Here is a 13939-nt window from a genome sequence, read left to right on the forward strand (position 1 = left end):
GGGCGGAGAGGAGGTGCTTCCGCAGCAGCAGGAGGCGGGAGTGGAGGGAGGCTGGGCACGTGTTGAGGAGGATAACTGTCTCGCGGCATTCGTGCGTCGTCCTCTCTTGAGGGCATCTCCACACGCGCGACGCATTTCGGACGTCGAAACGGACGCGTTGTGTCCGTTTGCGTCGGCCGAAATGGTCGAAATCGTCCGGGCGTCCGTTTGCGTCGGGGGTGGCTCCAGCGGCGCGACGTATAATTTTTTTTTTCATTCATAATTTACGTTAAAAAAAACATAAAAAAGCCATAAAGGCGTGCTAAAAGTTGGTGCTGCCTACTGGTCGTCGTCGCTGACGAGGTTAATGAACTCCGGCGTCGGCCATGGAAGCTCGTACGCCGGCGGTGGAGGAGAGTACCGCCGCATGGGCAGGAAGGCCGTGGCCGGGGATCCCACGCCGGAGCAGACGAGGCGGAGCGCGGTCGTTGGAACGCGTCGGCGTAGCGTAGCCGGAGGAGTCGCCGGCCTCACCCTGCGCCCGACTCCCGCGAGGCTCGGATTGCGAGCCCCTCCCACAAAGCGAGCTCATTGAGCTCGTCCTGCGCGCTGTTGGCCAGTGCCATGGCAATGGCCTCATCCTCGGAAAGGTCCGACGGCTGGGTCTCCGGATCCCACGCCGGCCCGCCGTCGTCGTGGTCGTAGTCGACCATGTCGACGTCCTTGTCCGCGTCCTCCTCGTCGTCCGCGTCCTCCTCGTCGTTCTCTTCTTCTTCTGCGGCGATCTCTCGGTCGAAGAAGTCCACGTCGCCGAGGTAGCCAGCGCGGCGGCGCGCGTCGAGCTCCCACGTCCCGAATGAAATCCAGTTGTAGGAGTTCAACGCGTACGCCTCATCCTCCCGCAGATCCGGCGGCAAGATCGCTCGGCGGCGGCGCACCTCGTCCCGCCGCTCTCGGCCCTCACGCGGCACGGGGGGGACCGGCACGCGCCGCGAGTTGAGGTACCAGCCCCCTCCCGGCAAGTTCGCGTCCGGCCATGGCACAGGCCGGTTTTCCTCCCATAGCCGCCGCGCGAGCTCAACGCGGACGTACCGGCCGACCCTTGCCTTCTTGCCGAAACGCGAGCCGCTTGCCTCCTGGTCGTTCTTCGTCTTGCGGAACGGCCAGCATTTCTTTCCCATGGCGTCAGTGGGGTGGATACTGTGGGATTTGGCAATGGTTTGGTCGTCGAAATGGACGCCGACAGCGTCCATTTAAAAGACTCCGACGTTAGCTGCGCACGCTCGCGGAAGCCGAGGCACGCCATTAACGCGGCCCTGCGAAGGCTGCATCGCGTCGCCCGGAAGTAATGCCCGAAGACGAAGCAGTTGTGCCGCTGGCAGGCGGGCCCGTGCGAGGACCGAGCGGACACTTTGCGCGTCCGCGCAGCGTCCGCCGAGACGCAAACCTGGCGCATATTTGGGCCAGGTTTGCGTCTCGCGGACGGCCCGGTCACTTTGCGTCGCGCCGCTGGAGGTGGTGCACGACGCATTTTCGGTCACGGCGGACACAAACGGTCGCTCAGCGTCCGTTTGCGTCGCGCCGCTGGAGATGCCCTGATCTCGATCGAGTGATTGGTCTGATGCCCACTCATTTTGGTCTTTTTCACTCGAAAAACTGCAAACATAGCTCGGGATACATTTAGCTCATTTTTTAGAAAGTTAAAAAGGATATCTTTAGAGTTTTATTATTTTCTAAAATAAATATAGGTGTAGACAATGATGAATTCTACCAACGTGCGAAATCTCAACTCGGAATATCTTATATTTTGGGACACACAAAAATGATAAAATCTAGAAAATTTGGAAGTTAAAAAATTACACTATTCAACTCATTCAACTCAGATCCTAACATCTGTCATTTTACACGGCCTAGAATATAAGATATTTAGAGTTGAGATATTCCATATTGACAGAATACATCTTTGTCTACATCGAGAAGAAAATTCATATTTTTGAGTCTTTTAAATACAACGTTAGCTCAAGCTGGCACCCTTTTGCACTCCCTCGTATACTTCTCCTTCTTGCTGATTTGGCATCCCTCCACCTATTTATATTTTCGTTGAGAATTAAATTATTGATTCATTATGTGTATGGATTTACAAGTTGATTTTGCACCCAAAAAGATTTACGAGATGTTGGAACCACACACTCGTGACAAAGGTGGTCGTTTTCCGCCCGCCCGTGCGTTCGCCTCTTCTTCCCTGGCCTGCACACTTTCCCCTTCCTTTGCATGTTCTCCTCCCTTCCTCAACCGATGATCGAGCCCTCCACCACCAAGCTCACCACCCTCTACACATCGCATCTTCACCTCCATTAAGCCAGAGCTCAAGCGCAACCCCCATGGTGGAACTTCAAATATGATATCTCCAAACCCAAGATATGCCCATGGTTTTTTTTTTTGTAACATCTTCCTGAATTATTTTTTCCTGGGGCAACACTTTTTACTACATTAATTTTTCAAAATTTTGCACAACTATTATGCACGGTTGTATCATCCTTCTCAAAAAATTTGCGCACAATTGCCGTAAAACCAGCGATTTGTTGCATTACTGTTTCCAAATATTGTAAAACTTTTTGCATTTTTATAACACATTTTGAAGAATGTTTCAACCATTTGTTTTCAAAGTATTTTGCTGCAGAGCCGCATTATTTGCCTCATCTCCGCGCCGCCCACCGCATCCCTCCACTGCAGAGCGCTGAAGCCCGCCTTCACCTCGTCCCACCGCCCTGATGCGAAGCCATGCGTGCCCTCCCCTGCCCTCCGCCTTTGGCGAGAGGGGTGCTGCCACCGCCGCCGGCGAGGGCAGCGGCAGCGGCCAGGCGGGGCTGGAGAGGAGCGACCTAGAGGCGACGGCGCCGATCCTCCAGGATCGCCCGGGCGGGGGCGACCCAAGAGGTTAGGGGGAGGTTCCCTAATAATGACATCTTTTAGTGCCACCTGCCTAGAAACCTCTAGTTTCAGCCTCGCATGCCCAGGAACATCAACAACATGAACAGGTCTTGCTTTTCCTTTCTGCGGGGAGAGTATGGAAAAGTCAACTAAAAGTCTTACAGACAGCAAATGCATATATATCTATATAAAGAATGATGGCATTTAATTAAAGATTTAAAGGTAGTTGGGCTTGTTGGTGAACAGTGATGAGCGGTGAAGTTTTTTATTAGGTAGTACTCCACTTCTTTGTGTATACTTAGAGCATGTCTAACAGGCCCCGTATTTCGCTGCCCCGTATAAGTCTCTTTTTTCGCCCCGTATCGAAAAACTGCAACATTTCGAGCCATTCCGTCTAGCAGACCCCGTATTTCGCCCCGTATTTTCAAAAATAAAAACCCCGGGAAGTTCATCTTCATTGATCATACTAGGGATCATACATACATATTGATCATACTACGGATCATACTACATCTAGCTAAGCAAACCTACGTCTAGTCGTCAAGGATGACGTAGGGGATGAAGGCGATCCTCGCCGCCGCCTCCCGCGCCTGCGCCGCGCCTCGAACTCCTCGACGGCGAGCGATGGCCGCCGCCTCCTCCTCTGCCTCCGCCCGAGCTTTCTCGGCGGCATCCGCCTCGGATAAGGCGACCGCACGGCGGTAGGCCGCCTCCTCTTCCGCCGCCTCCTCTTCCTCCTCGCCGCCTCCGCTTCCTCCGCCGCTGCTGCTGCCGATGGTCGCCCTCCATGCCGCCAACGCCGCGCGGTCGCGCTGCCACTGCGCGCGCCATTTCTCGAACGCTTTGCCGCTCATCGGCTTGAGCGGCGGGTCCTGCTTGTACCATCGCCCACCCGCGGCGTACTCCCGGAGCGGCTCCGGCACGTACAGCGCGCCGGCGTACTTGCGGAGCCGCGCGGCGGCTCCCGGCGGCGGAATACTTGCACTTCAGCGCGCCACGCTTCCTCTACGGTGTCCGGCGGCGGGATCGCTTCGATCCGCTCGCCGGCGAGGCCTCTCTGCGGCGGCGGGAGTCCATCCTAGCTTGGGGGTGGAAATGCGGCGCGGGGGAGCGGCTAATTGCTCGCCGGAGCAGGAGGAGGAGGCGGCGGCGCGCGGCGGAGCTAGGGTTGCGAGTGAGGGGTTAACCCCTCACTCGCACCTGCGCCCACTATATGTACGGGGCGACGGGGCCGATTTCCTGGGCCCGTATTCCGCCGAAACGGGGCGGCCCGAATACGGGGCCTGCTAGACGGCCCAAACCGCGCCTGCCCCGTATGTCGCCGGAATTTTACGGGGTGGGCGGGTTATACGGGGCCTGTTAGACCTGCTCTAACATACTATCCATACTACTACTACTACGTACTTGCGAAGTTGGTGTTACATTATCACGAATAAATAGCTACTTTCTCTACGCGACATGACCAGAAACTTGGAAAACAAATTGTAAGAAGAGATAGAAGTAGAAGAGTATAGGTGACGGGGAGAATAGAAGGCTTCTGAGTATTGGAGTATTTGACTGTCCATACTACTACTAGGAATGAGATGCATCAGAAATTTTAGTCGACGCATGAAGCGTACTCAGAGCCTGCTCATCCAGCAACTCTATGCCGGGAACAGCTTAGCTAGTATTCACCGTGACTTATGTAGCGTTCATTGATTTGTAGCCCAAACAATGGAGGACCATGCACCCAAGAGCCAAAGAAATTCTCTCAGTTGCCTGGTTAGTTCATCCCAATTTGGCTAAACAATAGTTGCATTCAGTTTGTTAGCAGCTCGCTGAGCCGAGCAGATAGAAGTGAAGCTTCTTCGATATGTTGGTTTCACTGTAGACCTAAGAGCTATCTGAAATTCTTGTTGGGAGCAGGATCCACCAATTTAAAATTTTAAAAACATAACTAATGACACGACACTTACCTCGTGTCCAAATCACAAAAAACATTGTTAATGTGCATTTGCCTTCAATGAATTTAGAACAAGTAGAAACCCGCGAAAAAGTTATTATCATGTTTCATTGTCATCTTCATCGACAGGTCGTTCACTGACAATTGCTCCTTGTGCCATAGCGAATGTCTCTATCGAGATCCTAAATGTGATCATCAGAAACTACATCGTGTTTAGCGACCATATAGGGAGGTCGGGTAGTTGAAGAAGACGGTGTTCGACCACAAGCACAGTAAGTGCTACGACCACTTCATTGACTCCAGGGAGATGGAGGCGGCTATTGGCGATATGAAAAGTAGCTACACAACAACGCTCAAACATATTATTAGCTCAATTTAACCGTCATCTGTTGCAACGCATTTTTTTCCGGTGCATCGCACAGATACTTTTACTACTAATGCCTAAGGCTAGCCATAGTGGTAGTATCTTAACTAGTATCAGGCTGGTCATAGTGGTAAGTAGCTACATGATACTATTTCTATAGTGGGTAGTATCATGGAGTAGTATCATAGTCATGCTATATTTATTATTTTTTAAAATCTCAATGTAAATTTGTCTACAAGATTTGTTTAGCACTAACTTTTCTCGTTGTTTGCGCTATGATACAGTATCTACCTATGTTACTCTAATCTCCTCTCTGCTATTTAATTAGCTGCCACATTAGCATTTTTGTGGAACCAATGTGCATGATAGTACTAGCCATGATACTAGCACTATGGCTAGCCTCATACATATTGGTCCCACAAAAATGCTGATGTGGCAGCTAATTAAGGAGGTAGTACTTTTACTGCATTCACTTAGACCTGGCCATGGGCAGCCCGGCCCGGCCCGAAATTCCCGGGCCAAGCCCGACCCAACCATGCCCGTGGGCCGGGCCTGGGCCTGATTTTTTAGCCCGATGGCTGGGCTGGGCCGAGCCTGGGCCATGATTTTACGCGATTTAAGGAAGCGGCCCAGACCGAGGCCCGAGGACGACGAGCTTTCCTTATGATGCGCCGGGCTTGGGCCACGATATCCGGCCCGATGGTCAGGCCGGGCCGGGCCTGGGCCAAGCCCGAGAAATGCTCAGGTATACATTCACTCCGGTAAATTTATTGCTATTTAGAATCTCAATGCAAATTGATGCACAAAAATGCTGATGTGGCGGCCAATTCTTAACTCTGACCAAGTTTTACTGCATTCACTCCGGCAGAGCGAGCGAGGAAGAGGAAGGGGAGCAGAGCTAGCTCGGTCGAACCAATGGCGAATCGCCGTCGTCGCCGCTCCGAACCCTAGCCCCTCCCCACCCTCTCCCCGCCATGACCCTCCGCCATGGCGGCATCCCCTCTGCATCCGCCGTCGCCCCTCGCTAGGGTGCGCCTCGAAGACGTGGTGCCCCACGATGGCGCCCCTGCCCCGGCGTACGCGCACGCCGTGGGCGCCCTGGACGCCTCGCTCGCCCTCCGCGGCGCCGCCGTGCTCGAACTCCCCGCCGCCGATGCTGCCGTCGTTCGCTGCGCCCTCGAGTCCACCCGCGCCTTCTTCCGCGGCCGCCCCGCCGCCTACCTCTACCGCGCCGGGAGGTACGAACTGACACCGTATGCCAAACCTACTTCGATTTGATTGGAATAGCGTATGCTAGCACGATCCGTTAGTACCTTCTCGCGTTTATGTCAGATTCCAGTTTGGTTCAGTGCTGGTGTGTGAAACGAAATGGCAAGATAGACATCTAATTAGCATGTACAGTACTAGGTAGTGAACGGTCTCCACTCTCCAGTATTCTTCGCGAAATTCACATATCCCCGTTGTTTCCTCTGTATGATGATAGATTATCTCTCTCTGATAGATGGCAGGTTTACTTAGTCGCGGTGAACTGTCATATTGTGCTTTGTGCATGATATTGTCTCTGTAATACAAAATTGTAAAAGCATTGCTTGTATGCATGTCTTGTTTGATTGTTGTACATAAAGGACCATCAGATGCACGCTAGTTAGCTCAACACTTCACATATGTTCTTTGCTTCTCTGTCTGTTAGAGAATATATCGTGTCTACTCCTATAGTTTCCGGTGTGTTTGCATTACTCTACTCTATGTCAGGACTTTGGAGGATGGAGAGCTATCCCCTGCCTGCATGGCTGATGCTTTCAGATGTTTGGGCAAGGCAGCCCGCGCCGCTCTCAGTGCAATAGCACGGCATCTCCGCTTGCGTACAGAGTACAATTCTCGCCCTTGTTGAATTTCTTTTACTTATAATAGCCTTCTTCTTACATCTTAAAAATTCTACTTGCTAATGATCATGCTCTGTTATCCAGTGTATTCAACCATTTGCTCGATGATGCCCCGTTGCCTGTTAACGAGGTCTCGTCGTCAGAGTTGCTGGTGGCATATTCTCATGAGCAGCTCCAAAGTGCACAGGCACTCATGGGATGTCGCAGGTCCTCAATGCCTGTAGTTGATAGGGGTTTTGTGACTCTGGTTGCTTCAGATCATCCCGGAATCGAGGTAAATAATTCTTCTCTGTTCACAATCTAAACTATGGATGCAGCGATGGAGCAATCGAGTCTTGGTCACCTTACGTTTGGTCAAATGCTGTGCTGGTTTCTCAGTCTCCTATTGTTTACTTCATGTTTTCTTCTTTTGCAGCAATTGGTTTCAGTCTTATTCTGTGCAGTTGGTACTGTTTGTCTGTCAAGTTATATTTGTTTAGCGGTTTCTTTGGTAGGTATGTGACCCAAGTGGCCACTGGTACCTAGCAGATGGGGGTTCAGGCCCAAGTGATCTGTTGCTTCTGACTGGAAGGGCCCTAAGTCATGTTACTGCTGGTCTTCGCCCAATTTCCCATTACAGGGCCACTAATGAGAATAGGTCAGAGTTATGCACTGCTGCACTGTCCCACCATCTCATTTCATATACATTTTTTTCCTTGGTTATATTCCTTGTGCTCCTGTACGCATGCATTTGTGATCTTACCACACTTTCCTTCTTGTAGGGCATCACTCACCTTTAGGCTAATGCCTCATGCCAACGCTATATTGGATTGCTCTCCAATTTTAGCTGCTGGCCATTGCATACGACAGATATACCAACCCGTACCTGCAAGCCAATTTATGGATGATTCTTGTGCTGAAGTGCATGTTGTTTCCAGTCACTTGGAAGAACCTTTGGTAAGTATACGTTCAAAGCTACGTAGTTACAGTAGCACACATGTCATACGTATTCAGTCATACAGTGATACATGAGAGCTGCCACAGAACTCTCCAATAGTAGGAAAGGATCACACTGTGAAAGACTGGTTGTTCTGTGAATTTGGTTCTCTGTCCACAAGAATCTTATTGCTCATATTTAGTCAATTTTGATTGCAGGAATCTCAGGGCAACTTTGTTAGTGATCCATCACTCAGAAGTGTCCTCTCAGACCCTTTGTCGTAAGTTGTTCCTTGTGAGATGTAGCTGTTAATCACGAATTTGACCACTGGTTTTTTCTGCATGAGTCCTTCTACATATGCTATTTTGTACAAGTTTTATCTCAAGTTTCATGGTAGCAAGGGAGGGTTGAAACTTGAAAATACTGAAAATGAAATGCATATAGGGTTCTGTTTCTCCAGTCCAAACTAATTTTACATTACATATGATCTCATTATGCGTCGTATATGTGCATCACAGTCGTGGATGTCATTGATTATTGCAGTGGTTGATTTATCTTCTGTTTCTTTCCAGCGGGGCTTTTCTTGAAGATGCGATGGTCCTCCAATGTGGGCACTCATTTGGTGGCCTCATGCTGAAGAAAGCCATTGAAATGGTATGCTTTGAAATTTCTATTCAGCCTTTCTGATAATTATCCATATTCTGGTTGTAAATATGAGAATACAGGTCACCTTTTTTCTGCAAATTGCAGCCCTTCCTTAAGATCTGGTAGCCACAACTGAAGTTAACACTTCTTAGTGCTTATGCTGGTACTGTTTGTCGAAATTAAAATTATGTTATTTAATGGAGGCCGAGAGCCATAGTTATCTGATAATCCAACTGGAACTTACTGAGAAGAATAGTGCCATCTCCAGGAACCTTCTCGCAGCAAAGGCATAAGCCTTTAAGTATTACATTTTTTTTTCTATCTGCTTCAAGCTCCAGTCTATTGGGCTGTCACTAACTAATAAATTGCTTATTTTCTTGCCATAATCAGGCTAGATGCACGATCTGCAACAGAGAAGTTGATTCGACATCCTTGTTTCCAAATTTTGGTACGTGACTATTATATAATTATCGTCCTCGAAACAGGCATTAGATATGTTTCATCTGCTCACTTACGGTTGGTAGTATTTGGACACAAAAACAGCTTTGAGAGCAGTAGCCACGGTGGTGAAGATGGAAGATGACAGGAGGCTCTTTCACAACGCCGCTCTTCGGAAACGCAGAAAAGACGTGACCGAGCACACGGATGTGCCGAGGCGTACTGGGAGTAGCAGCAGAGTACATATCAATAACTCTTCGATCATAGGTCTACTGATTTACAGTCTTGCATGCTGACTAGATAGAGTATTGGTTTGTCAGGACGACGTCGAGCATGTTCTGGATGCTGAGAGCCCAGCAGCAGTCAAGGAAGTGCAGTACCCATTTGCGGTGGGCGAGAGGGTCCTGATCATGGTACACATCTGGAACCCATTGCTTTGCTGAGAGTAGTAGAATGATGTGGGCAAGGGCGGTGCTTTGATTATCGAACTCCTTGCAGGGAAACAAAAGGACGCCTGAGAAATTCGTCGGAAAGGAGGCGGTCATCACCTTGCAGTGTTTGAATGGCTGGTAAGTGCATCTGACTCTTTTTTCTGCAGAAGTAGAACCTGTCTGTCGTCTGTGCATATGGCTTAAAACCTGTTTGGACCATGCAGGTATCTTGTGAAGGCATTGGACAGCGGAGAGAGCACGCGGCTGCAGTACCGGTCCCTGAGGAAATTGCTGGAGCCGCAGACACTGGCGAGGATGCAGGGGCTGGTGTCTCTAGGAGACTAGAGACTGACGGCAAAAGTTCAGAATGACATATACCATGGATGAACCATAGCTAGCCATCATCCAAGGTCGATCAGGTAGGAGGAATAGGAAATGCAGCATTCTACTCTAGCTAACAGGCGTGATTGGATCATGAGGCTGTAAAACAAAGAGACTCGGCTTGCCTTGCCTCTGTTCTTTCTTCAGGGAGCCTCTAAAGGGGGGGATCAAGGCTGTCTCGATTGACTGGCGGTGCAGCCAATCCGATAAGCAAGTAACCATAACATCGATTGCTGTGACCTGCCTCTGTGTTCATGGGAGGTGGTGAAAATGAATCTGTTCAGACTAGCTGAAGAGCAGTCAAGTCAAAGAGCTCCGCAAAAAAGACAAATTGGAGAACTTTTTGGGAGATTCTAAAGTTGCACTGTTCATGGTCTATGATCTGCATTTTTTGTCGTTTTTGCCGAGAATAGAATATAAGGTATTTCGTTTTGAAAATTCACACGCGGGTAGAATAAATCATACATTCTGGTATTTTATTTTTATTTTTTGAAGCTTTAAATTTGATTTTTTTCTTCTAGGTTTTCAAAATGACAGTCCTTTGCTCGTTTCTTGTGTGTGCCTCTGAAGAATCGCACGTGCCGTGTTCTTCTTAAACGAACTAGCCAGAGACTGAGCGAACATCAAAGAGCTCATCGCAGCTCAGCTCAGTCTCACAGGTAGCTGCACCTGCGGCGACGGAAGAGACCACCCGGCTGTGTCGCTCCACCGCCATGGCGTCCAGGTGTGACCATTGTGAAGCAAAAGAACAGAGCACACCAGCTCTAGGAGCGACCGTAACACATAAACCCGAACTTCTGGAACACAAATTCCAGATATAGCCAAAATGAGCTGCAGTGTAGCATCGACTCAGTGTAAACAGGTATACCATCTGTCTGTTTAAATTGACGAAGCAATTACCAGGGTTCGAGCAGTTACATTTACGAGTCATTGCGTAGTAGAAAGCTCAACAAAGGACACCAAAAGAAATAAGACTATTCATTTTGGTCGGTGTAGGATGGGCCAAATTACCGGACCAAGGGAACACCTGCGAACATGGTTGTACGAGCAAGAAGGTGATCCATAGGAGCATCTGCTGATGTGTTCCACTTCGCAATGGCACAATGTATAGATCTTGGTTCAAAGAGAAAGATGGGGTAACAAAGCTTCAAGGTGCATGCATCAACCGCACCAAAGAATAGCCCAGGGCAGCATATGTACATATGAATGACTGTGATGGATTTTCACAAGAACCAGCATGTAGTATATATTTTGATGAGTTTGTGGTTGCCTACCTGCTGACTGACTAGTTGTGATGTGTGAATGAATCACTCCTCGAGTATAGTATGAAGCATGAACATTTCTCCTTCATTTCGGTAGATTGCCTCTTAATATTGCTTGAACATGATATGATCAATGTTGCTTTCATGTTCCTGACTTTGAAAGGTACCCAAAGAAACAACAAATCAAGCTTGAGCAATAATAACACCTATATCAATAATGAATCATCAGATGCATAAAGCTACTAGATGCTGCACGCTGAGCAGAGCATAATGTGGCTCCAAGCCTCCAACTGTGGCAAGGTCAAAGACTGAACAAGGATAAATAGAGTGGCTGCAAAGCGCACCATCACAATAAAAGCAACTGCCATGCTTCCAACACAAAAGAACCATACATATCTTACATATTAGAATACGACGAATTCAGCTTGCTTACAGCATTTCCTACTTAAATATGTCTAATGCCGTTCATAGCAAAGTGGATGATGGCTAATTCCTAAGGAATAATACCAAGATCCATCATATATCAGACATTTTGTAGCACGATCATGTCCATCCTCCAATTCTCCTCGAAGGCATCATAAGCATGGCATCCATAACCATATCCATGGTCCAAAAGCAAAACCAGTTCCTCCCTGCAGATTTATCTAGTTAAAACTTTAAACTGCAAGCAGCTCATGTAGATTCAGTAGAAAATTAACTTTCCATAGTTATACAGCAAGGACCTAGTATATGTGCGAAACTGATAACACGGTGTAGTTTCATACAAAAGACACGCATGCAGCTCATTCATGCTTCAAAAGAGTCACATGGCCATCTTATTACAGCTAAGAGGCAGTATACAGAAAAAAAAGCAAGTCACATGAGATGTGAAAAATAATTAAAGCATTTCTAAGATGTGAACAGCCCTCAAACATTAACTGATGCGCACATTATGCAAATTAGGAATGTCTTTCCAGCTATGAAAATAAATTATTTACTTTACTTGGTTGTCACATGGCAATTATTGAATATGAAACAAATCGTGGTGACCTTCCCTGGTTTGTTAAGTTCTCACAGTAGCATAGAAGAACTATTACTTTGTAGATTAATTAAAAATTAGGACAGCAAACATAACCAAAACAGACTTACCACTTCATATACTCGGGTTTGATAACGATGGAGGGAAGCCAAAGTACCAGTAAACATATTCATAATGGAAGGATTGTCTCTTCCTCCTACAGACCTTTGCAAGTTCAGAAGTCCTGACATCAAGCGAAAAATAATCTACATCCCAGTCAGTCCTCGACAACCGCACCGGGGAGTCTTCATCATCCAGCTGATCTTCTGTAGTGGCTCCAAGAAATAAGAATCCCTCAGCTGCACCTAAGGTGAAATAGTCATACTGGCTGGGCAATGGGATGATATTCTCGAGCTGCCATTCCTCTGAATGTTCATGCTGACTGGTATGATAGAGATCAAATGAGCCATTTGGTCTGTGATCACCAACAAGAGAAAACATCTCAAGGGCTCCTTCTCTACCCACCACAATGCGAGGTAGGCTTCTGGTCTGGCCAGGCCGCTTTCTATATGGCATATCGTTTCTGGCGAGAACTTCGTCTGACTGGCCAGGCAGAAGCCTGAGCTGCATATGATAGCCAGTGCGATCGCTAATAGTGGAGAACTCCATTGTTCGCGTGTCCAGCACGAGCAACTTGTCCATCCAAGGCGACGCCGAGTAGAGGCATCCGTGCACGTTGTCGAAACAAGACAAGCCACGGCATCCTAACCAGGAGAAGTTGCGAGAGTCATAAGGGCGGGTCGTGCCCAGAGAGCTCCAGCTGGGGGATGCAGCTATACACCATTGCCCCGTGAGGGACGAGAAGACAAACGCGACCAGGTTGGTTTCATAGGCACCAAAGCATATCACCTTGAACAACATCTCATCCTCATCATCAACAGTGGGAGCGAGGATGGGCACAATCTCATGAGAGCGCTCTTTCCGGTCACCTGCCAGGTGCTCAGGTATGGGCGGAAGCAGCAGGTGGCGCCGGGACAGTGGATCGCACACCGCGAGGTCACTGAATCCGTTCCAAGTTAGGCTGTCCTCGAGAAGGACGCGGCCGTCGCGGACGTCGCACGGTATCCAGCGCCCCTTGCTGGGCTTGGGGACGAAGGAGTAGGTGAAATCGGCGGCGTCGGCAAGGGCACGAGCAAGCGGGGCGGAGGGGTGAGGCGCCTGGGCGGGGTGGAATCCATCTTTGTCGGCGAAACCGAGGAGCGGCGGCGGGTGGCGTTTGCGGAAGCGGCGGAGGAAGGAGCGCTCGGTGATGATGCGGCGGAAACGGGGACAGGCGATTGACGCGCGGGCGAGCGCGGCCGGGGTGGGCAAGCGAAGGAAGATCTCCTCCAGGATCTCGTCGACGAAATGCGGCGCCGGCGTGGGCATGGCGGCGGGTGGGGGAATGGGGATGGGCGGCTAGGGTTTGTGGCGGAGTGAGTGAGTGAGTGAGTGTGTCTTGGAAGCTGGGGTGCGATGGGGAAGATGCAAAATCACTGCCTGTCAATCGATCACTCGAGCGATCTGTTTCTTTGCGTGGCAGCGCTCGCGCCATGCACGAAATCAATTCCTTTTTTGTCTTGTAGTGTTTAATTACGTTCACACGTAGCTTTGTGTTCACACTAACAGCTCACGTTAAAACTCGCGAGTTGCATACGAGCAAGAGTGTTCACACTGCATGCATGCATAAAGTATCTCATGGGTTTGCATTTAATGAGCCAACTTTTCAGC

The 13939-nt window shown here is 49.2% G+C and overlaps 1 protein-coding gene and 1 pseudogene across 1 annotated transcript; one reads left to right on the plus strand and one right to left on the minus strand.

Annotated features, from left to right (window-relative positions):
• Positions 1 to 2750: 2750 nt before the first annotated feature.
• Positions 2751 to 10220, plus strand: LOC124689667 (annotated as a pseudogene).
• A 1302-nt stretch (positions 10221 to 11522) lies between these two features.
• LOC124686359 lies at positions 11523 to 13627 on the minus strand. The gene is made up of 2 exons (XM_047220324.1): positions 12301 to 13627; positions 11523 to 11804 (listed from the first exon to the last, which is right to left on the minus strand). Exon 1 carries the CDS (start codon positions 13595 to 13597, stop codon positions 12305 to 12307), a length of 1293 nt encoding a protein of 430 aa, XP_047076280.1. The 5' UTR covers positions 13598 to 13627; the 3' UTR covers positions 11523 to 11804; positions 12301 to 12304.
• Between the last annotated feature and the right edge of the window lie 312 nt (positions 13628 to 13939).

Source organism: Lolium rigidum, chromosome 2, assembly GCF_022539505.1.
Source record: "Lolium rigidum isolate FL_2022 chromosome 2, APGP_CSIRO_Lrig_0.1, whole genome shotgun sequence".
Lineage (NCBI taxonomy): Eukaryota > Viridiplantae > Streptophyta > Magnoliopsida > Poales > Poaceae > Lolium > Lolium rigidum.

Bases quoted from the DNA above. Each gene is read 5' to 3' on its own strand.
- LOC124686359 (XM_047220324.1), bottom strand. From the start codon at position 13,597: ATGCCCACGCCGGCGCCGCATTTCGTCGACGAGATCCTGGAGGAGATC.